The sequence below is a fragment of the Meleagris gallopavo genome, chromosome 5 (genome assembly GCF_905368555.1).
Source record: "Meleagris gallopavo chromosome 5, MGAL_WU_HG_1.1, whole genome shotgun sequence".
In the NCBI taxonomy this organism is placed as follows: Eukaryota; Metazoa; Chordata; class Aves; order Galliformes; family Phasianidae; genus Meleagris; species Meleagris gallopavo.
In genome coordinates, this window is record NC_139408.1 from 2,530,028 (window position 1) to 2,551,904 (window position 21,877).

Below are 21,877 nucleotides of genomic sequence, written 5' to 3' on the forward strand. Positions count from 1 at the left end.
GAGCTGAACGCATCCACGACCAAGCGAAGATTTGTCATGCAGACCGGAACATGCTTCCTTTCCAAAATTAAAAGCTTGCTTTGATTGCAAGCAGGCTTTCTGAACACGAGCTCTCCCCCTCGTTCCTGAGCGCAAGCCAGCAGATGCTTCAGCGTCTCTACAGCACGACATTCGCTGCTGCTCATCTGCATGTCTAGTGTAAGAGAAGAGTCCCTCCTCCAGGAATAACACGTGTGTAATGTATTACGTTACAGCTAATTAAAGCAGCCCCTGCTGCTGTTCAACTTGACTGGTGGATCACTCAGATACTTGCAGGCATTGTCCTACGAACGCTGAATATTAAAGCTCTGCCACCAGCTCAGCCTCCTCACGATGCAAAAAGCAGCTTAGAACGTGCCACTCGAGTGCCATCAGGCACTGCTGTCATACAGCTGTACCTGGAAAGCCGAACTGTGTCGCAGGTAGAAGACCAACGTACAAATGAAACGCAGATAGCACCGTCCAGCTGCACTCCCGTTGTTGGAGGCTGTCCACAAAGGTCCACTTTGCAGTGCCAGCAGTGGAACGAGGTCGTGCAGGTACACAACGAGGGAAAGCAATGTCTGACCCATTCCTAATGGCAGAATTAGAGTTTTCATAGAAGGAGGACTCGAGGTGCGATTTTTAGAGAAGTTCTTAAAGCTGCAAAGGATATTAACCACCAGGATTGTTTCCCTTAATATATATTAAAAGCAGTTTTATAGAGGAGGCCTTCGGTGCTCTCAAGTTTCAAACGCCGGGGCTGTTTTACGACGTCGCTGATCCAATAAATGCAGGTGTTTCATCGTGCAGCACGCAGGACTGCCTGGGGGAGGCAATGAGACGCCCACATTTCTCCCGGCACAAAGGAGAGCGTGCGACCCCCCGGTCCCGAGGTGTCGATCGCAGCGGGGAGAAGTGTTTGGGGCTTCGGTTGTGTGGAAGGGCGAAAGCCCGATCTGTGAGGGAACACGGGACAGGTCTTTACCGAGATCGGATGGAGCCACTCAATCAGGGGCTGCCATTGCTGCGCACTTTCCACTATCAATAATGCACCGTGCTGGGGGCTGGGGGGGGAGGGTGCGGGTGCTGCGGGAGCGCGGCCGTTCTGCGGGGCTGCGGCTGCGGCCCGGTCCGCGCCGTCGGGTGCGGGCGGAGCCGGCCCGGGCCGTGCCCCCGTGCGGGCAGCGAGCCGCCGGTGTAGCGTTACCTGGGCCACTCATCAATAAGCAATGCCCGCTATTATCTTGATTGCATTCTTAATAGGAGAGGTCAGCGCGGGAGCGATATTTAAATGGATCGCTCCGGCCCCGCCAGAGTAAACCAACACCCGGCGGCTCCCCCCCCCCCCCCCACCTCCCGGCCCGGCCCCTCCGTGCCCTGCCCGCCGCTCGGGGGGCGCGGGGAGCGGGGGCCGGGCCGGGCGGGGCGGGGCGGGGGAGGCGGCGGCGCGGAGCCTTTAAGCGGGGCAGCGCGAGGCGGGCGGCCGCCGCTCCGCTGGCCCAAGCGCCGGGCGGGGGGCGAAGCTCGGCGCGGCTCCGCTCGGTTAGGAGGGAGGCGGCCGGGCCGGGTGCTGGGCGGCTGCCGCTCGGTTGCCCTCCCGCCCCTCATCAAGCTTTGATGAGACACTTGAGCCGCCGCCGCCTGCGTTACCGGGGCGGCGGAAGGCGGCCGGAGGCACCGGGCGCCCGCGGGAGGATGTGACTGCCCGGAGGGGAGCGGCCAGCCTTTGTGTGGACGACGGAGGTACGCGGCGCCCCGCCGACGAAGTTGCGGGGCCGGGCAGGCGGGCCGTGCCGGGAGGGGGGAGCCGCCGCGTCGGGCACCTGCCGGCCCCGAGCCGCCTCCCGGCGCTGCCCCGACGGCGGCGGAGCGCGGCGCGTGGCGGAGCGCGCGGACCCCGCGCGGGCGCGGCCGTGGGGCGTTGCGTGGAGCCCCCTGGCGGCGGGCGGGCGACGGAGGTGGCGGCCCTTCAGGGAGCGCCGCGGGGCCGGGAGGGAGACACTTGTTGGACGCCGGCGCCGCCGGAATGCCCGGCACGCCGCCCGCCGCTAGCGGCATTCCTTCGCCGGCAGCGCGGCGTCCTCGCCGCCCGCCCGACGGGAGCGCGGGGCGCCCGCCCGGCCCCGCCTCGAGTCCGAGCGCTGCGGTGCGGCCGCGGGGGCGGTATCGGAGCCGCGCCGTGCGCTGAGCTGAGCGTTCCGCTCCGCTTAGTTCCGAGGTTACCGCTATCGCGGGATCGATAGCCATTACTTATTTATATTTCTAGTAACACGGTTCTAATGAATGCGAGGAACCTATCCCGGCGATACATTTTTCCTCAGCGTTTGAGTCATCTTTAATTCATGGCGCGATGAGCGCAGGGCGGTGTGCCCGGCCTGGGCCCCTCGCCTCGACGGGGATGGGCTGCCGAGAGCTCGTCGTGTCAGCCGAGCCCCTCTCCCTCTTTGGCCCCGGCTGCTGTCCCGCTGTCCTGCCCCCGAGCTCGCTGGATGCACCTGGAAGGAGCCGGCGGCAGCTTCGGCTGCTTGCTGGCTGGGAATTGCCCAGAGAGGCTGTGGATGCCCCGTCCATCCCTGGAGGTGTTCAAGGCCAGCTTGGATGGGGCCCTGGGCAGCCTGGTCTGGTATTAAATGGGGAGGCTGGTGGCCCTGCATGTGGCGGGGGGGTTGGAGCTTCATGATCCTTGAGGTCCCTTCCAACCCTGGCCATTCTGTGATTCTGTAATTGCTAAGTTCAGAGGCTTTCTGCAGGATGTTGTACCAGGCAGCAATTTTCCGCTGTAGTACTACTGCTTAATGTTCAGCTCCATTGAACCTCGGCTGGGGAAATCCATTTGTTAGCAGCGTGCTGCCTGCTCAGCCCACTGGCGTGCTGGGCTGCTGCCTGGCGCTCCGGGGTGGTGAAATTAGGGTAAGCGGGTCAGGAGGAGAGTGGACACCACATCAAAATAATCCAGATGTGATAAGGGAGATAGCGGTGGAGAAAGGGAAATACTTTCTATCTCAGAGGCTAATCTGGGAAAGTTCGATTTCAAGCAGCGTGCTTCTAAAAGCAAAGGCATGGTGTTGTAGTACTACAGAACACTGGAATACTATGCAGTGTAGTGTTCCAGAGATGCATTAAAATGTGGAAGGGTGTAGTGGCAAAGAAGGATCCGTTGTTCTTTAAAGCTTTAGTGACGATGCTGAAGTGAAAGCAGCTGCAGTTAAAAGCCTGTGCACTGCCCTTAGTACTTGCTGCAACTGTTGCTCCACTGCTGGAGGGAGGGAAGCAGAGCACATTGCATCTGCAGCTCAGTAATAGCTGTGTGCCAGGGAGCAGGCATAAAAACGCAGCTCCTGAGGAGCAGGGTGAGACCATCGCATTGCTTCCGTGCGTGAGCCTGCTTCGAGATGAGCCATTCACTCGTCTGCCTTCCTGGCTCGTGTGAAAGGCTGAAATGTTGTTCTAAGAACGTGGTGTGTGCCTGTGCCAGAAATCTTGTGTTAGGCATTGTGTGAGCCGGTGGAGGCTCCACTAGAAGGGGATGTGTGCTTTTAATAGGTTAATTACAAACTTGTCTTGACCTGCACTCAAGTGTATGTTGTGAGCACTTGGTTCCTCCTGAATAGCTAAATTGCTGCTTAATTAGGAAACTCTCAATCATTTCTTAGATCAGTCCATATACTGGCATTCCTGCTAGTGCTTAGCTGCGAACACCCTTTGAAAAGCACTGATGCGGAGCTATTTCTGTGTGTTACTGAAATGTGGTAACGCCACAGCCCCCTGCTTTTGTTTCCAAGCAAGAAGTGTGTAATAACACCCTCGTTCCCCACCACACACCATTAGGAGGTGGCACGGACGCCAGCTGAGCAGGCTGCCCCACGGACGAGCTGGGATGGGGCTGCTTCCTATTGTTTCCTATGCTGATGCTGGCTGTGTCAGTTGTGTGGGGCAGGGATCGCCGTTCATGCAGCCCTGGTCCCTGGCAAGAGCTCCGCAGTACAAAAACTAAACAGATCTTGCTAGGCAGCACTGGAAACTCTGCTTTAGACTTGTATGTTATTACAATAAATGCTCGTGCTACTTGGTTTGGAAACACTAGCGTGTACTGGAAGAATGCAGTGTTTTAATTTGGGAGGTACAAGTGTGTGTAAACTGGGTAGCCATCGTGTTGTGGTCAGCGTGCTTGCTCTGGCCACGTTGCTTACAGGTACAGGCTCTGAGCTGTCGCGTGCTGTTTTCATTCTGTTCCGTGCAGAACAGGTCAAATAGTCCTGCACCTAAAGTGTAGGCAGGGTCAATATCATATTGTCTCCTCTTCAGCTTTCAGGGCCTATTATCAGTTGACAGTAGGTCAGTAGAATTCAGCTGCTGCGCTCAACTGCAACCATCACCAGCTAATCGGAGCAGCCTGGAGTACTGAAGACTCTACAGATACCACGTAATAGTCAGCTGTCTTACAAAAGGAAAAGCCAACATCACCTCACCGAATTTTTACCACTTAGAACTTGGGAGCTGGCTGGGATGATGCTGATTTGACGTGACTGTAATCCTGCAGTAACCCTGGTAGTAATGGTAGCAGAAGGTCCCATTACGGTGTAATTTAGGCGTCACAACTGGATACAGCTGTCTGAAGATGAGTGCCGTGGACAACTCGAGAAAGCAAAAGGAAGCTTCACTTAGTGAATTTCCATGCCCCAGTGACAGCTGCCATAAGGCTGTAGCAGTGGTATGCTTTTCTCAGTAAGAATCTCCTATCTTTCAGAGAAGTCAGTTTGAAACCAGTTAATTAGGGCAGTTATTTCTGGCCGTGGCATTTGTATAGAACAGAAGGCATGATTGTTCTTATGTTTGTTTCCCTGAGTCCTTTGATCGACTAGAAACTCTCGATGCTTTACGCTATAAATTACCTCAATACTTTGGCACTTCATTTCTTTTCTTGTGCGCTCGGTTAGGAAAACGCAGAAATCCTTGTGACTCAGCTTCAGACTACTATAAATTATGAAGAAATGGGGGAGGGGAGGAGGAGGGGGGGGGGGAGGTCACGTTGCAAATTAGGAAAGGCAGTTCTAGGAGGATGGGAGGAATACTGGTTGCTAAATTTGAGATAAGCATCTCTTGGTATCTTAAAATCTGAGCGGCTACCGCCACCTAGAGATCTGTGGCACAACACGCTGCTGTGCCTGGACAGATGCAATGAGCCTGGCTGCTAATAACCCCTATTTGTATGTTTTGTAGGTGATTTTTTTTATTTATTTATTTTATTTATTTTTTTTTTTTTTTAGCAACAGCAGACTGCATTTGGGAGAGCAGAATAAGCATTGTTCCTTACTCAGTTTTCCAGGAACTGGTCATAAGGACAGTTAACGTGCCTTTTTTTGGTCAATAAATCTCATGTGCAATTATTTATGGGCTTTTAAAATAACTGTGGACTTCCAGCAGTCAAAAATACCCAGCAGGGTTAGAAAGCAAACATCGGTAGGAGCTGAGAACTTCCAACTCGTGCAACTTAGGAAAATACAAAACCCTTTATTGCTTACACATACTGCCTATCTTTCCAGGTGGTACTTTTGGTAATTTCTTAGAATACTTTAAATCTGTTGGTGTAAGGTCAGAATAAGTGTTCTGTATGTAGGAACTGAGTTGTCCCTTGGGAAATTGAGGTGCTGTGGCACAGGAGCGTTTGCCTTTCAAGTAAGGAAGCAACTGTGGACTGTTCATGCAGCCTCATATGTTACAGGGAGAGAGCTTTTGTACCAAACTCTAATTTGTATAAAATTACCCTCTGTTCACCTGAAGTTTGGCATCCAAACTGCCTCCCTTCCACAGTCAGCGGGCTATAAGTAGGCTTGTAGGCACTTAGATACATGTAGTATAGCAAGAAGGTTCTGGGAAATGATTGAGAAACTCAGCAAAGTGCTGTTGTATGCTCCTTATTAACTCAGCATGTGAAAGACTCCAAGCATGTTGCTGCAGTTAAGGCTGTAATAATAAGAACAGGGCTAGAGTCCCTTTTACTTTACTGCATTTTGCTGAATCCTGTATCTTATAAAAGAGTTGAACATAATCTCCTCTCAACTCTAGCACATGTTATGCCTTATCTAATGTGATCAAAACACTGCTTTCTTTAAAGATAACAGATCCTGGAGAAATGCAGGGTGATTTTTTTTTTTTTTTTTCCTAGATCGAGGAATTAAAGGTTATGATCTCTGAATTCCTTAGTCTGTTATGCCATTTACTTTCTAAGCTTGGTGCAACATTTAATATACATATGGTTTAGTTTACCTTTCCTTATGCTGAACATGGTTCCCTCAGTGTGTTCAGTGTTTGATAGACTGAAACAAAAAGAAATGGAATCTAAACTTGATTCAAGGGCTGGATTAGTAAGGAAACCAACCTACTCTTCATCATTGCTGCCACCACAGTACAGAACTGTATGGGATGAGAGATGGGACTGAGTTTTGTGGTATTTCTAGATAATTTTGCCTGCTGGCTGCCTGCATTAAGACTTGGATGTTCACTTGGTATTTACATTCCTTTTGAGTTGATAATCCAGTTTGAGCTTTAAATGCCAGGAGAGAAATGCTGTTTGATAGAATTTGTACTGAAAACCAGCACGAGTCCAAGGGGGAAGCAAAGCTGGTAATGAGGTTAAGCTGGCAAGGGTGACTTAACCAGAACCTGTGCCAGGAAACTGTGGTGGGGTAGGTCTGCTGCTGAACATCACGATTGCCTTTTATTATTATTTTTTTTTAATGGATTGAACCAAAATGAGATATAAACACTACCAAGGTTCTTCATTTCTGCTTTTGGAGCTATAAGCGTAATGGTTTATGTCAGTGTCACGATTTTTTTCTTTTTTGGTATCTAATATCCTGCAGACTGGTGAAGAAAGGCTGTTTTTACTGGGAAGCAAAGAAGGCTGTTCAACATCTCGTTACAACAACAGGATACTGGGATGGTGGATGCAAGTTGTTGCCAATGAAATGGTGCAAAGATAAAGATAAGCAGGTGCTTCTTTGCATCTGCTTACAGCAACACAAATTTGATGTAATGATTAGCATAAAGTCTGAAAATGAGCTTCCCCCTCACAAGCTCATGATTGGCATCTGAATTTAAAGGCTGGCTTCCTTGAAAGACTCATTTCAAGTCCTGTTCTCTTTTTCACTTGCTATTAATGATTAATTTCTGCTGCCCTTAGTGCAGCCCTTCTCTGCAGTTTTAACTGCAAAAGTAGCAGTAATGATGAGCAAGGTTGTTTGAAAAGGATGTGTCAGTCAATTTCGCACACCTCCATTAGGAGTTAGGAAGCAAATACTTAGAGGTCAACACCTACAAAGAGGTCTATCTCCAAGTCTGACGAGCCTGAGTGAGACGTCCCGAGTTCTGTAATCCTCCAGCATGAACTCATGTCAGCTGGTTCTTAATCAGAATTGTTCAGCACAGGTGTTCTCTTAGTTTGCTGTGACTCCTGGAAGTGTTAGGAAAATTGTGGAAGCCCCGTGTCTGGAAATAACACTAATCATTTTCCCAGCCTTTGGCTAATGAAAGGCCAGCTATGCAGTGGCAGCTAGGAAGCGTATTAATCAACATCGATTTCTACTGTAAGATAAACACTCTGGAGCAACTGTTCAGTTGCAAACCATCACCAGAGCTGTTACTATTCAAGTTGTGCTCTCTGAAAAATGACTGAGGGAGAATTGTCGATGCGCTGCGTATCTTGTCTTGTTCAGACATACTCTGAAGCATGACCTGCAGCTTTGACCAGAACCATCCTGAGCCTTTTGTGTTTCCTACCAAAAAGATGCGTTTGTGGAGGTGTCACTGCTAGTGTACAGAAGTAGGTTTTGCTTTTAACATTTTTGTTGTTTATCATCACGATGAGCCTGCTATAGTGGCTTCACCCCCCTCTAGAAGGAGCCTCTGGATGTATCATGTGTAGGATGGCTTTGCTCATTGCTATTTTATCCAAGTTAAGGCTGACCTTTGGTTCCTGGCAAGCTGCCTGTTTTGCATTTCTAGGGCTGGTCAATACCTACTTCTTCACGAGAATAGCTATTTCCTGACTTTCATAGCAGACTTCTGGGTAAAAGCAGCTTCTGGACGATGCGTTTCAAGTCAAACCTCTTAGAGGTTTTGGTGGTGAATAATATTTTTGCATTAACAGAAACAGTTCTACCTTCTCTTTTTGTTTGTTACACAACGGTTGAGCCCACAAATTAGAAGCATGAGGCTCAAAGCTGAAGAATGAAAGAAGAAACAAAAAGCCATATGGCAATGGCAGGAGGTCCTGCCACCCCACCTTAGGCTCGTGACAACATGCCCTACATTTAACCTACGGTCAGGAACTAATTAACAACACAGATGGAAGTGAGCTAGCATATGTATTCTAAATAATATCCCTAAGGTTTTAATCAGCTGCCCTGCCTCTTTCTGGGTTAGATACGGAATTTACTGTAGAGAGACTTGCAAAATATGTGAATGATGCATAGGGTGATGGTAGCTCTGTAGGGGCTGAAGCAAGGGATTGGGAGCAGGAGTTCCCGTGTTCTCTGCTTCGCCAGTGACTTGCTGTGCCACCTGAGGAAAGTTAAGTTTTGTCATGTGCTTCAGCCTGCCCAGTAGGAAAATAGGATTCTGAATGTGGCTTCTCCTCACCTAAGTGTGCTGAGATTCTGTGTTTGCAAAGCACTTCTGAAGCTTTGACAGTCTGTTTTGTAAGAAGTGTTGTACGACCGGAGACTCAGCAGTGTAAGTACCAGGTCTCTCTTCTCTTTCAACTTCTCCAAGGTTTTCGCTCCCCATGTAAATCTATTGGTCGTGAATGATAAAGCGTTTTATTTTGGGTAGGATAGTAATTTTGAGGATCTTCAATGCTATGGAGAGGTTTGGGGGAGGGAGAACAGCTAGCTGCTTTCTACAGAGTGACTGAGTAATTTTGTTTCTCTGACTTCTTGCTTCCTCCCCCTACTCCCAGCTATTTGAGGAGAGGCTCTCCTTCCCTGCAGGGCAGCAGGATCTGCTTATGTGAAGGGACAGGTATTGAAGTTTTTATAGAGGAATGTCTAATTACTGAAATCCCATCTATGAGCCCACCCTTTGGAGCTTAAGGGCTCTCACAGTGAGGACTGTACGCTGGCAGCAGAACCGCTTTGTTCTGTTGGGGGTGTGAGTATCTGAAACAAAACACCCTGATGTGGAGCGGAGGGAAGTTGGATTGTGTTGGCCTGGGTTTTGCATACTTTTGTTTATAGGCATGTCTGGGCTATTTGTGTGCTTATGTTGGTGGGGGAAGGGGGGGAGCAAGGCTGCACACCTAGGAAACTTTCTTTCTTCCTCTTTAAAGTGTAATTAATCCTAAATATGCGCGTATCCTTGGGGAGTCGGGAGCGTGTGGAAGCTGTTCTGCTGAAACCTGTTGCACGTTGTTCTGATATAGATATTAGCTATAGTCTAGGTGATGGCCCCATCTGATTTTACGACCGCATAAATGCTAGGCCAACTTCACAGCTGGTACAAATCTATGAATAGAGCGCTGTGGATTTATACCAGGCAGTGACTGTGTGTGCCAGAATTAGGTCTGCTGGAATATGTACTGCTTGAGTGAGCCTCAGCAGCTCTCGTCAGAATAACTTCCCACGATGCCACCAATCTAATGACTGGTGTGAGAAGTCATCAATCAGGTAAACTTCACTTTAATCTGGGGGGATGGAACAACCTAATGCCCATGTGCCACGTTCACGCAAGTCACAGTGTAATACTCCTCTGGGCAAGAGATTACACCATTATACAACTGTGAAAAGGCAGGAGGTTGATAATTCTTCCTGCAAGGCTGCAGGTTTTACTTCTCTTTTTCCTTGTGTTCTAATAGATGTCTGGATCTGGAGATGTTTTCTGACACTTCCTCACCCCCTCTAACTAACTCCAGACTCTTTTCCTATACAAAATTCGAAGTGGAAGCAACAAGGCAGTGTTGTAAATACGTAGGTGGGTAAACTCGTGTGCTGCTCTCTTCTTGCCTGGCAGCTGTGCCATTAAGGCCTGCCTAACTAAGGATGGAGGGGAAAGCTTATTTGGGTGGTCTCAGCTACTGGCTTGCCACTTGGAGGACTGTGGAAGTAGTGTTGCCTATGAAACTTGTATCCCTCTGCATCTAGTTGAAACTGGCCCCCGAATTTTTAAAGTTGCTTACGAACAGAGAATCCGACAGTGATAGCAGAAGTCTTGTTTCAACATGAAATCACACGGAGGGGGGAAAACAGGTTGAAAATTACAATGCTTTGAAAGCTGTGATGTGCTGCATTGTCAAAATAAAGTATCAATGGCAAAGACAGCGGTTCTCGCCACAGGGTTTTCAGTAGTTATGCTGATACGTTAACTTCACAACGCAGTGCTATCTCCAAAGATAAAGTAGTTCTTACAGCAGGACAGGTGCAGGGCTGGCTGCCTGGTGAGATGGGTTAGATTGCTGACCCATCCGATGGTGTTTAAATAAAATAATGGCAGTTAAATAGAAGCTGTCCATTATTCCATTAACACGTATTGGGGTGGCTTTGTGAACTTAGAGATTTCTCCTCCTGGTCTGCTAGTTCTTGTGTAGCTTTGGATTCCAGTACTTGTAGGTGTTCTGGTACCTTGTATCCCTTGTTCATGTAGGGAAAATATTTCCACAGAGATGCTGTGCTAACAACTGGATTGAGCATGTGTTGAGAAAAGTCTGCACATGAGGGCAGGCAGCCAAAAGATGACTGATAACACTACTGGCGAAGCAGGCATATTGTTAATACCTGTCAGGAGCCTGACAACAGGCATTTCCAGTTTCTGGTTCATACACATCACAGTGCTGATCAGCTTTGTTTCAAGGACTGACTATGGCTCAAAGCAAGGTATTCCCTTACAGCAATGCCACACACAGACAGGGATTCAGCAAAGGTACGTATCTTGCAAAATAAGTGGGCATAGGCCTTGCTGTAGAGGAGGCACTGTCCATGGGCAACTGTCTGATGCTTTAACTTCTTAACCATTGCTTTTCCTTGGCTGAGCTTCTCTTAGGTTCACGTTGAGTGCCTAATTTTCTGTAGGTCCTAGGAAACTTGCCACTTGCAACAGAGCTGATGGGTGCGTGGGATGCTTTCCATGCTGTTCAGAAGTTTATGGGCGCTTGTAAGATGCAAGCTTAACTGGTACAGCAGCTTCTGGGTTGTTGGAGGGCTGCTGGACACATGTCACAGTACAAAGGATCCAACTCATGCTAGTTTGCCTGCAATGTGCTCCATTCTGTTCCTGCTTTCAAATGCCAGTTATCCTCAACTTCAGTGGGAGCTTCGTGCATGTACTTGGCAGAATAGCATCATCCTGTGATGATTCAGCACAGTGTTGCATACCAAAGAGCCATAGTAAAATGGAAGGCAAACCACAGGTGTTGCACCGAGGTCTGAGACTCTGCCCTCATGTTCTTTCGTGTGCAGGTTGTGTTAGCGTTGTATAAAGCTCTAGTGGAAATTGGAGTGAATGATTTTGGAGAACTGTAATTATTTGCTTTTGTGGAGGATCTGGATAGTATCTTGGCAGGGAGTAATAATTTCATTGAATGGTTTTGTGGTTGGCTTTTTGTTTTATGTGGGTTTAGATTTTTTTATATGATAATGTCTTGTCTAGGTGAGCTCAAAGTTCAGATAAGTCATGTAATGTTACTTCTGAATGAACGTAGAAATGGCATGAACGTATCACAGCAAATTCTCTAAAACAGCTTGATTTCAGGCTTGGAAAGCGGCGTGAATTCTCAAATTGGAATTTGCTGATGCTAAGGTCTCGGACTTGGGAGTCTTGTCCCTGCTGTCTGGTGTTTCTGGTATGGCAATAGGAGTATGGATGGCATGTTACCCTACCCATGCTACTCCTGGTGAGCATAAACCTGCTGGTAGCTGCTATTTGAAGAGGGCTTTCCCTGTATAGCTTGCTGTGGCAAACACGCAGTCCCCTTTTGGAGCTGAGTTTGTTTACAGTGAAGATCACAAACCCTGTGCAGTTGAGGTGCCCCTTGTGTGGGATGCTACAAACAGCTGGAAAAGCAATGTGTGCGCCATGGGCTCTCCCGCAATTCCCATTGTAAATGCATAAAAATAGTGCACATCTGCTCTCTTCTGTGGGTGTTGTCTCTCTGAAAGCTCTGATACCATCTGTGAGCCTGGCCTGCTACTCCTTCGCCTGTGCATACTGCCAGAATTTATTGTGCCTCTTTCCTGGTGTGGGCAGCTTGGGTCCAAGATCTGGCCGACAGAAATCCTGCTGGGAACTCCTTCAGGCCTGTGCTTTGCCAAGTGAACTGCAGGCACACTTGTAATGAGGAGCCTGGCTAGTCTGCTCATGTTAAGAGCAGCTGAATTCCTTCTGAGAGTTTTGCAGCAAGTGTGCCCTTTGTGTTGTTGTTTGAGCACCCAGAAAGGTATGAGGAATGTTTGTAGGAAACTGATGCGTAACTCAATGAAAGATCAAGGGTGTTATGTTGTGGCATTGGTATCCTGTATTATTTTCTTTGGGTTCTTTCCCACCTCTGGTCGATGGGACAAGTTGTGTTGGGTTGGTTTTGGTTTGTGAGGAGGGGGAAGAAAAAAAAAGTGTCTGTGTTCTTTCTGACACGAAGCAGCAACTTAAGGAATACAAATTGGGCAAGGGTGTGCTTGTGTATGTGTACATGAGAGGTGTGTGTGTGGGGGGTGCTTTATTTTCAGTAATAAAAATTAATTATATAGTTGGCATGAATAGCTGTGAGGATAACCGTAGTGCGTCAGACAGCCAGTTATGCATGTATTAAAGGTTAATGCTGTTTGTTCTCAGTACATTAAATCTTTGTAAAGCATGTGCTGACATGCATCCCATTCTGGTGTCTGTTCACACACTCCAGTAATGATGCGTAGAGCAGGAACTCGTGCCTTTGCCATTCAGTACTATTTAGTAAACTGAACTTCTGTGTAAAGGTCTTAGAAAATGGCAAGGCAGAAAATGATTATCTTGCTGCTAATCTGACTTTCCACTGCGTGCTCCTTTTCTGGAGATGAAAGGATTCTGAATCTATTCACTACTGAAAGTTATTTCAACTTTCATGGCACATATCAGGATGCAGAAAGGCAAGTTCATGTTCACGGTTGTTCTTCGGGTCTCTTTGCTGGAAATAGAACCTGTTAAGCCATTAGATTTCTGCTTAAAATAACTGAAAATAATGAAACGAAACAATTAGCTGGTGAATTCTCATTAAATGCTAAATACCTAAGTAAACAGTGCAGCTAAGTAATTGACTGCATATGTAAACTAGCTGTAATTGACATGACCTTCATTTAACAAGCCTCCTTCCCATTAGTGGAGACTGCTGCCACAATTATATGCCTTTATTCTAGCTAGTAATTGTATGGACTTTATTGAAGTACAAACTAGGTCATGTCTTTCTGAGATCTGGTCCGTGGTGGGTGACCTGTTTTCATTGCTTCAACTTCATTGCTGCATTAGAGGAGGAAGGATGCTCTGGCAGCCATGAGAATGGATAGCATTCAAGGAACTGGTCTCAAGCATCATTTCTGACGGGCATCTTGTGTGACCCGAGGAAGCTGTTCAAGGCTGAGCCTCAAGGCAGCGAGCATACATCTATTTAAATAGATGTTCAGCAGGAGCATGCTTGGAAAATGGGAAAGTACAGATTTGTCCTGTGTTCCAACCCCTTTCCACTTCCACGCAGGTGATGTGGTCCCTGCCTTGTGGTTGGAGGGGTGTATGCAATCTGTCAGTGTTTGGAGTTTGTAAGGCACCTACTGCAACAAGACAGCCAGTACCTTTAATCTTTGCAATATAATAAAGATTTGATAGCTGGGGAGTAGAAGAAAAAGGACTGGAAGATGCTGTCCAGTTTGTTTCCAGTGCTGCGCTGGGATATTAGTCCTGCTCACTAAGTGAGAGCTGAAATCATGCACACCCATGTCTGTTCATGAGTAGCTCAAAGGCTGTTCCTATCCACAAAATGAGATTTGTCTTAATCTGCCATACTATCTTAAACTACTAGATTCTGAGCAACTTCTCACAGAAATTATGGCCTTTAGAATGAAGATGCTTCCTAGAAGTTTAATTATTTTAGTCAATATAATTTTGTTGGCAAACCTGAGGATCATGTATATTGCTCTAGTCGTTGTGAAGGTAAAGGAGAATATTGTCATGTCCTGCTTGTGCTGTTCAGCTTAGTCTGCAACTCTTATACAAAGATGTATCTGTGTGTTTGCTTGCTAATGATATTCCGTGTGTCTGCACTGCTAAACCATGCTTTGAGATACTTTTCTATTGATATAAGTGGGAGGGAAAAGGGTGGCTTTTAAGATGGTCGCATTTTCTTGTGAATAATATGTCTGTCACAAAGTTGTTGGCTTTCAGAGACTAGTTGTGCTTTTTCATAGTACCTATCATAGTGACAGTCAGATATCATCAGATGGGATGTGAATTGATCAAGCTTGACAGCAGTTTCCCTCCTAAATGGAGGGCAAAACCAATTAAGGAAGGATTAATTTAATGTCTGAGATAAAATGCTGCTAGATCTGGTGACCAGCCAGCAAGTTGGAGGATGCTGAGCCTCCTGATGGAGCTTCTCTGCACCTCTCTGCTTTTCATATATTGTCTTCCTTTCAAGTTTTCCTCTCAAATGAAGTTCTGCCGTTTTAGTCACTCTCTGGATCCTATCAAGTTCATTACTATCATAAATAAACAGTTCAGTGATAATAGGGAAGGACGTGTCCTGTTCCAGGAATCGCTGTATCCTTGGCTTAACTTAGCAAATACTCAGCCTCCAACAGGCAAACTTAAGTGATGGATGCAAGCTCCTGTTTGTTCTGTGCTTGCCTCGGTCCCGCCTGTGTTGTGTCCTGCTGCTGTCACGTTGGACGGCCCTCTGGGTCCTATGTGCTCAGCCAGAATCAGTCCTTAGAGTCCAGATATTGGCTGGGACCTTTGGGCACTACTCTAATAAAAATAATGACGACTTGATTAGGAGCCGCCTGATCTGTGTTATGTTCAGTGCTCTGGTGGTCAGAGGATGCAGTAGGGCTTGTGGGTTTTTTTAATTTTCCTTTTATATGAAAGAATTCTGAGAATTCTCAGAAGAGGGAATGTTTGATTCTTGTTCCCACTGGCTCTGTCCTTTTATGCTAGCTAAACCTCTCTGTCTCCCTCCTGTCATGCCTCTCCACGTTTGACCACGGAAGACTGATAGCCTTTTTCCTTGTGTGGTAAATCATCTCTAGTGTCTGTTTCTTCCCTTTGAGGAAGAAATCTGATACTGCTCCCTGTAAAATGTGTTTTTAAAATCCCAGGATGAAAAATATGCAAAATATTAATGTTCTGCATGGTTAGAGCAAACACTGTGTTCCTGTGAGTCACAGATGTCAGGTTTGTTTAATCTTAATAAATCTATGCCACAGTAACACTTTTAAACAGGAAAAGAGATGGAGGCAAGAAAGTGAAGCTGTGCTGGGAAGGAGGCGATTCTTAGCCAGAATTTGGCTTAGTAGCTGAGGGGAGGGCATGGGCACAATAAATATTGGTTTTCATTCCCTGCACCCCCCCTCCCCTCACTTCATTAAGTAGACTTTGAGACCCACGTGTCAGGCACTGCCTTTCTAGTACATATTTCATTTTCTTTGTGTGTTTTGTGATTGATTGTCTTTCCACGGTGGAGTCTTAGGAGTACTAGTTTCCCATAGCATATTTGCAGGAGATGAAGTAAGGCTTTTTACATAGCACCCTGTTGGCAAACAGAAATAGCATTTACTCCAGTGAGTGCTGCCAAGTATGAGGTACTTCCGAGTGAACTTCAAAAGCTACGAAACAAGCATTAGCTGCTGCTTCAAAAATGTGAACAATGCCATTGCTTTCTAGCAAGCAGAACTGGTGAGAGTGCAGATAGGAGGGGAATATAACAACTGGACACATGATAGATGTTGTAGTAGCACTTGGGATCAGACCAAGCGTAGCTCTGTGTCACAGCAGGATTTGGGGGGCTCTCGTTGTGATCATATCCTAAGTACGTACTCCGTTCTTCAGGAAGAAACAATTTCTACCCTGAGAAACATGGAGGCTTAGCAAAACACGTGAGTAGCTGCAGTTGTGCAAGCCCAAAGTGTTTGGAGTCCTGGTAGGAATGAGTTTTGCCAATCCCAAAGCTGGTGAGGAGTTTTCTTGCTGACGCTGTTAGCTGGTGCTGTCCCTCTGTGCTCAACGAGGAAAGAGCCAAGCCAACTGATAAGCCTCAAGGCATGGCCCCTAACGTGATCCAGAACTGGAGGCAGAATGTGTGAGAAACAAGGCAAGCTGTTCTTTGTTCAAATATGGCGGTGTGGTGTGGCCTGGCAACGCTGTTAGTTTTCATGGGGAGCCCTGGGCTTAAAATACGTGCTTTGCCCACTTGAGGATAGCTGATGTGAGGCTCTGGGGAAACACAGCACAGTGATCCTGGGGCTGTCATTTCAGTGTAGTGAGCACTTTATCAGTGCTGTAATCCAGTGCGTCCTTCCCATGGCATTCACATGATGCAAGCAATCTCTCCAGCTCCAATTTAGTAGGGTGACAAGCTCACAGTCCTACATCATTTTCTTGTTCTATATTTGTGTACATACCTTCTACTTTTAGTTGAGGGATTGACCTGGTGAGACCTCAGAGGTGTATGGCCTCTTCCTGTGCTTTGAGGATTGCTTTTTAAAATACAGATGCAATTTATCCTGGTGCTGTTCTGTTTCTTGTGGATTTAACTATTTTTGGCATAGAGAGATCTTAAATAAATAAATAAATAATTTTTTTTTTTAAATCAAATATTTGCCTTTCCACTTGAAAGAGGAATCTTGCCTTCCACGCTTGTGAAGCTGCCTTTTAATGCTGAAACGCTATGTTGCTAAATAGCAGTTCTGCTCTTGTTATTACTTGAAATAGGTGTAATCATTCAGTAAATAAGGAGTTCGTGTAGTATCTGATCTAATACTTACCACAGCAAGACATTGGCACATACGAACTGACTCACTGTTATCAATGTTGCCCAAGTTTATGATTTATCTGGAAATCTAAATTGAAGAAACACCTTTGTACCAGAGTATGCTTCTCCGCTGATAATGAGTTGCAGCTGCATGCATGCAGTATATCTCTGCGGGAAAAGCGTAATGTCTCTTGACAGTTTAGGTGAATTTCGATAACTTTGTTCCTCTGAAGTTAATTTTCTTCTTGTTTTTGTCCTTAACAGTTCCACCAAGTTAGAAGAGTGATGACCATCCTTTTCCTTACTATGGTTATCTCATACTTCAGTTGCATGAAAGCTGCCCCGATGAAAGAAGCTAGTGTAAGAGGACAAGGCAGCTTGGCTTACCCAGGTCTTCGGACCCACGGGACACTTGAAAGCCTTAATGGGCCCAACGCTGGTTCAAGAGGACTGACGTCGCTGGCGGACACTTTTGAACACGTGATAGAGGAGCTTCTAGATGAGGATCAGGACATCCAGCCCAGTGAGGAAAACAAGGACGCGGACTTGTACACATCCCGAGTCATGCTGAGCAGTCAAGTGCCTTTGGAACCCCCGCTGCTTTTTCTGCTTGAGGAGTACAAAAACTACCTGGATGCTGCAAACATGTCCATGAGAGTCCGGCGTCACTCTGACCCAGCTCGCCGTGGGGAACTGAGCGTCTGTGACAGCACGAGCGAGTGGGTAACGGCGGCGGAGAAAAAGACTGCAGTGGACATGTCCGGTGCGACCGTCACAGTCCTTGAAAAAGTCCCAGTACCTAAAGGCCAACTGAAGCAATACTTCTACGAGACCAAATGCAACCCCAAGGGGTACACAAAGGAAGGCTGCAGGGGCATAGACAAGAGGCACTGGAACTCGCAGTGCCGAACTACCCAGTCTTACGTGAGAGCTCTCACCATGGATAACAAAAAGAGAGTTGGCTGGCGGTTTATAAGAATAGACACTTCCTGTGTATGTACATTAACCATTAAAAGGGGAAGATAGTGGGCTCGTGTTGTATAGATTATATTGAGACAAAATTATCTATTTGTATATATACATAACAGGGTAAATTATTCAGTAAAAAAATAATTTTATGGACTGCATGTATAACTGAAGTTTATACAGTACAGTGATTCCACAATCTATTTATTGAACATATCCATGACCTGAAAGGGAACAAAAGTCAAAGTCATTTGCGCACAAATTAAAAAAAAAAAAAAAAAAAAAAAGGAAAAAAAAAAAAAAGAAAAAGAAAAAAAGCAAACAAACTAAAAAGTCTGCATTACATTCCTCGATAACGTTGTGGTTTGTCGCCGTTGCCAAGAATTGAAAACAGAAAAAGATTAAAAAAAAAAAAAAAAAGATTAAAATTGCATGCTGCTTCAATTGTGAATTGATGACAAACTGTCCTCTTTCAGAAAAATAAATTGAACCAAAACATTCCGTTTACATTTTAGACAGTAAGTATCTTTATTCCTGTTAGTATTATATGTTTACTGCTTTTACCTTCTGATAGCGTTGGAATTAAAACAATGTCAAGGTGCTGTTGTCATAGTTTTACTGTTTCTCTTAGTTTTGAATTCCCATCAGATTTGGGGAAAAAGAACAAAAAAAAAAAAAAAAAAAAAAAAAAAAACCACATTACCTTATTCTGGATTAAAGACAAATTTGTTTCTTGTATGTTGTGAAGGTGTTTGCAATAGCAATCCGACTACTACTGATAAAAATAAATAAATAAACAGAGGCAACTGAAAAAGAATGGTGATGTTCCACTTCACATTGTTGAACTTCAGGCTTAAAGGCAGCACTTAGTTAACTGTCTGTCAACATGCTTTGCTGGGTTATTTTTTTTATTAAGTCGTTGTCTTTTGAGACTTGCCTTTCTTTATACCATATTTGTTTGTGTTTGGGGTCCCCTCCCCTTTTCTCTCTCAAAGAAAGTTGACTGTGAGCTTCAGAATATTTCGGTCAGCACACAGCTGGAGCTTGTCACGTAGAAAATACTCTATGGAGTGTTGAGAGCAACGATAACAGTGTAATATGACTGTGCTTGGATCTAGCATCATAGTGAAGCCTGGCAGTGGTGTCAATAGAATAGGGTCTCAAACCTTCCCCAGTGAATCAGAGGGAGGTCAGCAGCACGGAGAGCTTGGTCGGTTCAGTGGTGAGGAAGTGTTTTGATTTGACCGAGGCTGTCCAGATTGTAGAGGGAAAGCTGTGCCCTGCGTGGTGCACACAGCCTTTGTGCTCCAGAGCATGTCTGCTAGCCCCAGAGTCCTGTGTGTGATAGCCAGGGATGGAGGCAGTCAACACTTAACGTGCGTGTCTGCTGCTGCTGTCAGCCTTCATGAAACAAGAGCTGGCATTAAAAGTAGGTGAAGAGCAAAGGCTGGAGTAGTTGGCTTAACGTTTCAGGTTCTGACGTGCTTACGAGGCCCTGTGCTGCTGCTCTAATGAGCTAGACAGAAGTAGTTCCAAAAAGGCAGGTTGTAAGCTTCAGAGCTGGGCATAGCACTTCATCTGGATACAGTGGGTGGAGAGGTAGAAATAGCTCATTAGTGAGCTCACTAAAGATAGATGCTGTATTTGTAAACCCTCTAGACAAAGTAGCTTGAGCAGAGAGGGGAATGCTAGAAGACATAACTATTGAGAAATCTGCATTAGTCGGTCTGTCTGTGAAAATTAATTACAAGCTGGCCAAAGCTAATTTGAAATATCATCCCCTGTAATGATCTCCTGTGAAGAATATATTTAACGCGGAATTGATATCGCTCCTAGTAGAAACCCTGTCTGCTAGCTTCTGTGAGCTGGCATAGACACCTTCAAAGTAAGTGGTTTTTTCTTAGGGTAAAAGGGCTTCCCTTTGCTAGGAATGTCAAAGCAGAGTCATCTTCGCTGTAAAAAGAATTTTATATTTTGTATTGGCTGCATGTTTGCTGGGCAGTGAACAAGAAGGGTACATTATGTGACCGACTTGAGCTTCAAACTTGAGGCATTCCCACCTAAAAATCAGAAACTAAGAAAATCTTACTGAAATGTCTCCAGGCTTCAGCTGTTCCTTGTGCAAACTGGGCACTTGTGGTGAGGGAAAAAATTAATTTTTCTGTAGCCAGTATGTTTATGCATATTATAATCCATGGCATTTAGTAACCTGAACATCGCTTGGGTGCTGTTGTTCTCAGCAGTGCTTCTAAACTGCTGCAGAGAGATGGGCCAGTGGTAGCCCAACTCACCAGTGTCTTTTGGTGGCAGTAATGAGTGAGTAACATCATCTAGACTACGGAAGAAAAAATGGTAGCTAGGACGTAATGGTAATCTAAGATATCAAAACAAAGTAATTCCCTGGTCAAACAAACTGAATTTCCAAAAGGTGTGTTAGCATATAAACTACACTAGAAATAAAGTTCCTCGTTTCTCAAGGTTAATGATGGGTACACCTTCAGTTCAGTCATTCTTACCTGGAAATGGTCGCAGCTGCACTTGTCGCAGAGTGATGACAGTTGGATGGCAGGTCTGAGTGGTGCTGTTAGCTCTCTGGGTGAGTAATTGAAATGAATAGGACTTCTCAGCCTTGTATTTAAAGTAACTCAAAAATGTAACCCCTGTGTTAATATAAAACCGAGAAAACCCACTTTATCTTATCTTCAAGAGCAGGGACTACAGCTGTTGGTACGTTAAAGCACAAACTGGTGGCTTTTGCTCTTCAGTGGCTTTTCCAACAGAGCCACTTGATGGGGTTTCTCCTCCCATCCCTTCTGCTCGTGTGCTGCTCCCCGCTGAGTGCACCCAAAGGAGCAGCCCTTGCACGTGGGGAGAGCCAAGGGACAGCACTGAGAACGTAGGGAGGAACCATGCCCTGTAGCTGCTCCCAGAGTGGATTCCCATCACATGTATGTCAGCTGTTGCTTTCGACGTATGTACAACATGAAACTGGTAGTTAAACTGTGCTCCTATGGCTCTCACTTGCTTGACCCAATGCAGACGTGATCGCAGGCTCGGTTCAGTTAACAGAGCTGGTGGTGGGGGCTTGGTTTTCTTTCATGTCACTTAACTGAAATCTTGCTGTGGTCTGTTTGTGACAAAGGTATATCATGCATGTCAGCAGGCCTAGTGCTGTGTTAAGTAAAGACTCTTGCAAATGTAAGTTCATGTCTGTGGCCTTGTTCTCTACTATTCACCTTGTGTAACATAAATATTTATTGTATATTTATATAATTTTATGTTTTTTGGAAAAAAAACACTGAAATTGGCATTAAAATTTAAAAGCAACTGCGTCATATTGTAAATATAATTAAGCTATATTTAAGTGTACTGATTAATATATGTTTAACTATAGAGTTTTTTATGTTTTTAAATATATTTTCAATATATATATATATATATAAAAAACTTGGGGTTTTTTGGGGGACCATGTGACTCTTTTCTCTAACTGTAAAACAAACTTGAGTTTTACTATAAAGATGTGTGTTCTTTGTTTTAAAACAATTTTTACTTTATTTTAGCAATAAAAGCTCCCTTGGAGGGCAGATAGCCACCTGTTTCGTAGCTGGACAGTTAGCATCGGGAGGGGAGTGCTGGCAAGGATTTGCTTTCCATAAAACATGAGGATGCTCACAACTGATATATTTCCATATATTTCTAGCCTATAGGTCCCCATGAGACTAAAAACCCACAAATAGAAATGATTTTATTCAGCTGTAAAATGATGACTGTAATGGCAGTGTGTGGGGGAGTCTCTAACATTAATAGCGAATGGGTATGTGAAGCCCAAGTCCCACAGCTATAGGCCAGTTGTATGCTTGATTCTTAAGTGGTGTCATGTATATTTATATCCACTGCACTGAACTTATTTAT

The 21,877-nt window shown here is 45.7% G+C and overlaps 1 protein-coding gene across 1 annotated transcript; it reads left to right on the plus strand.

The window, feature by feature from the left end:
- Nucleotides 1–1,449: 1,449 nt before the first annotated feature.
- On the plus strand, nucleotides 1,450–21,522 carry BDNF (brain derived neurotrophic factor). The gene is made up of 2 exons (XM_085223883.1): nucleotides 1,450–1,764; nucleotides 17,264–21,522. Exon 2 carries the CDS (start codon nucleotides 17,285–17,287, stop codon nucleotides 18,023–18,025), a length of 741 nt encoding a protein of 246 aa, XP_085080009.1. The 5' UTR covers nucleotides 1,450–1,764; nucleotides 17,264–17,284; the 3' UTR covers nucleotides 18,026–21,522.
- The last annotated feature ends 355 nt before the right edge of the window (nucleotides 21,523–21,877 follow it).

What these genes read in the sequence shown, in the direction of transcription:
- BDNF (XM_085223883.1), top strand. Translation starts at nt 17,285, where the DNA reads ATGACCATCCTTTTCCTTACTATGGTTATCTCATACTTCAGTTGCATG.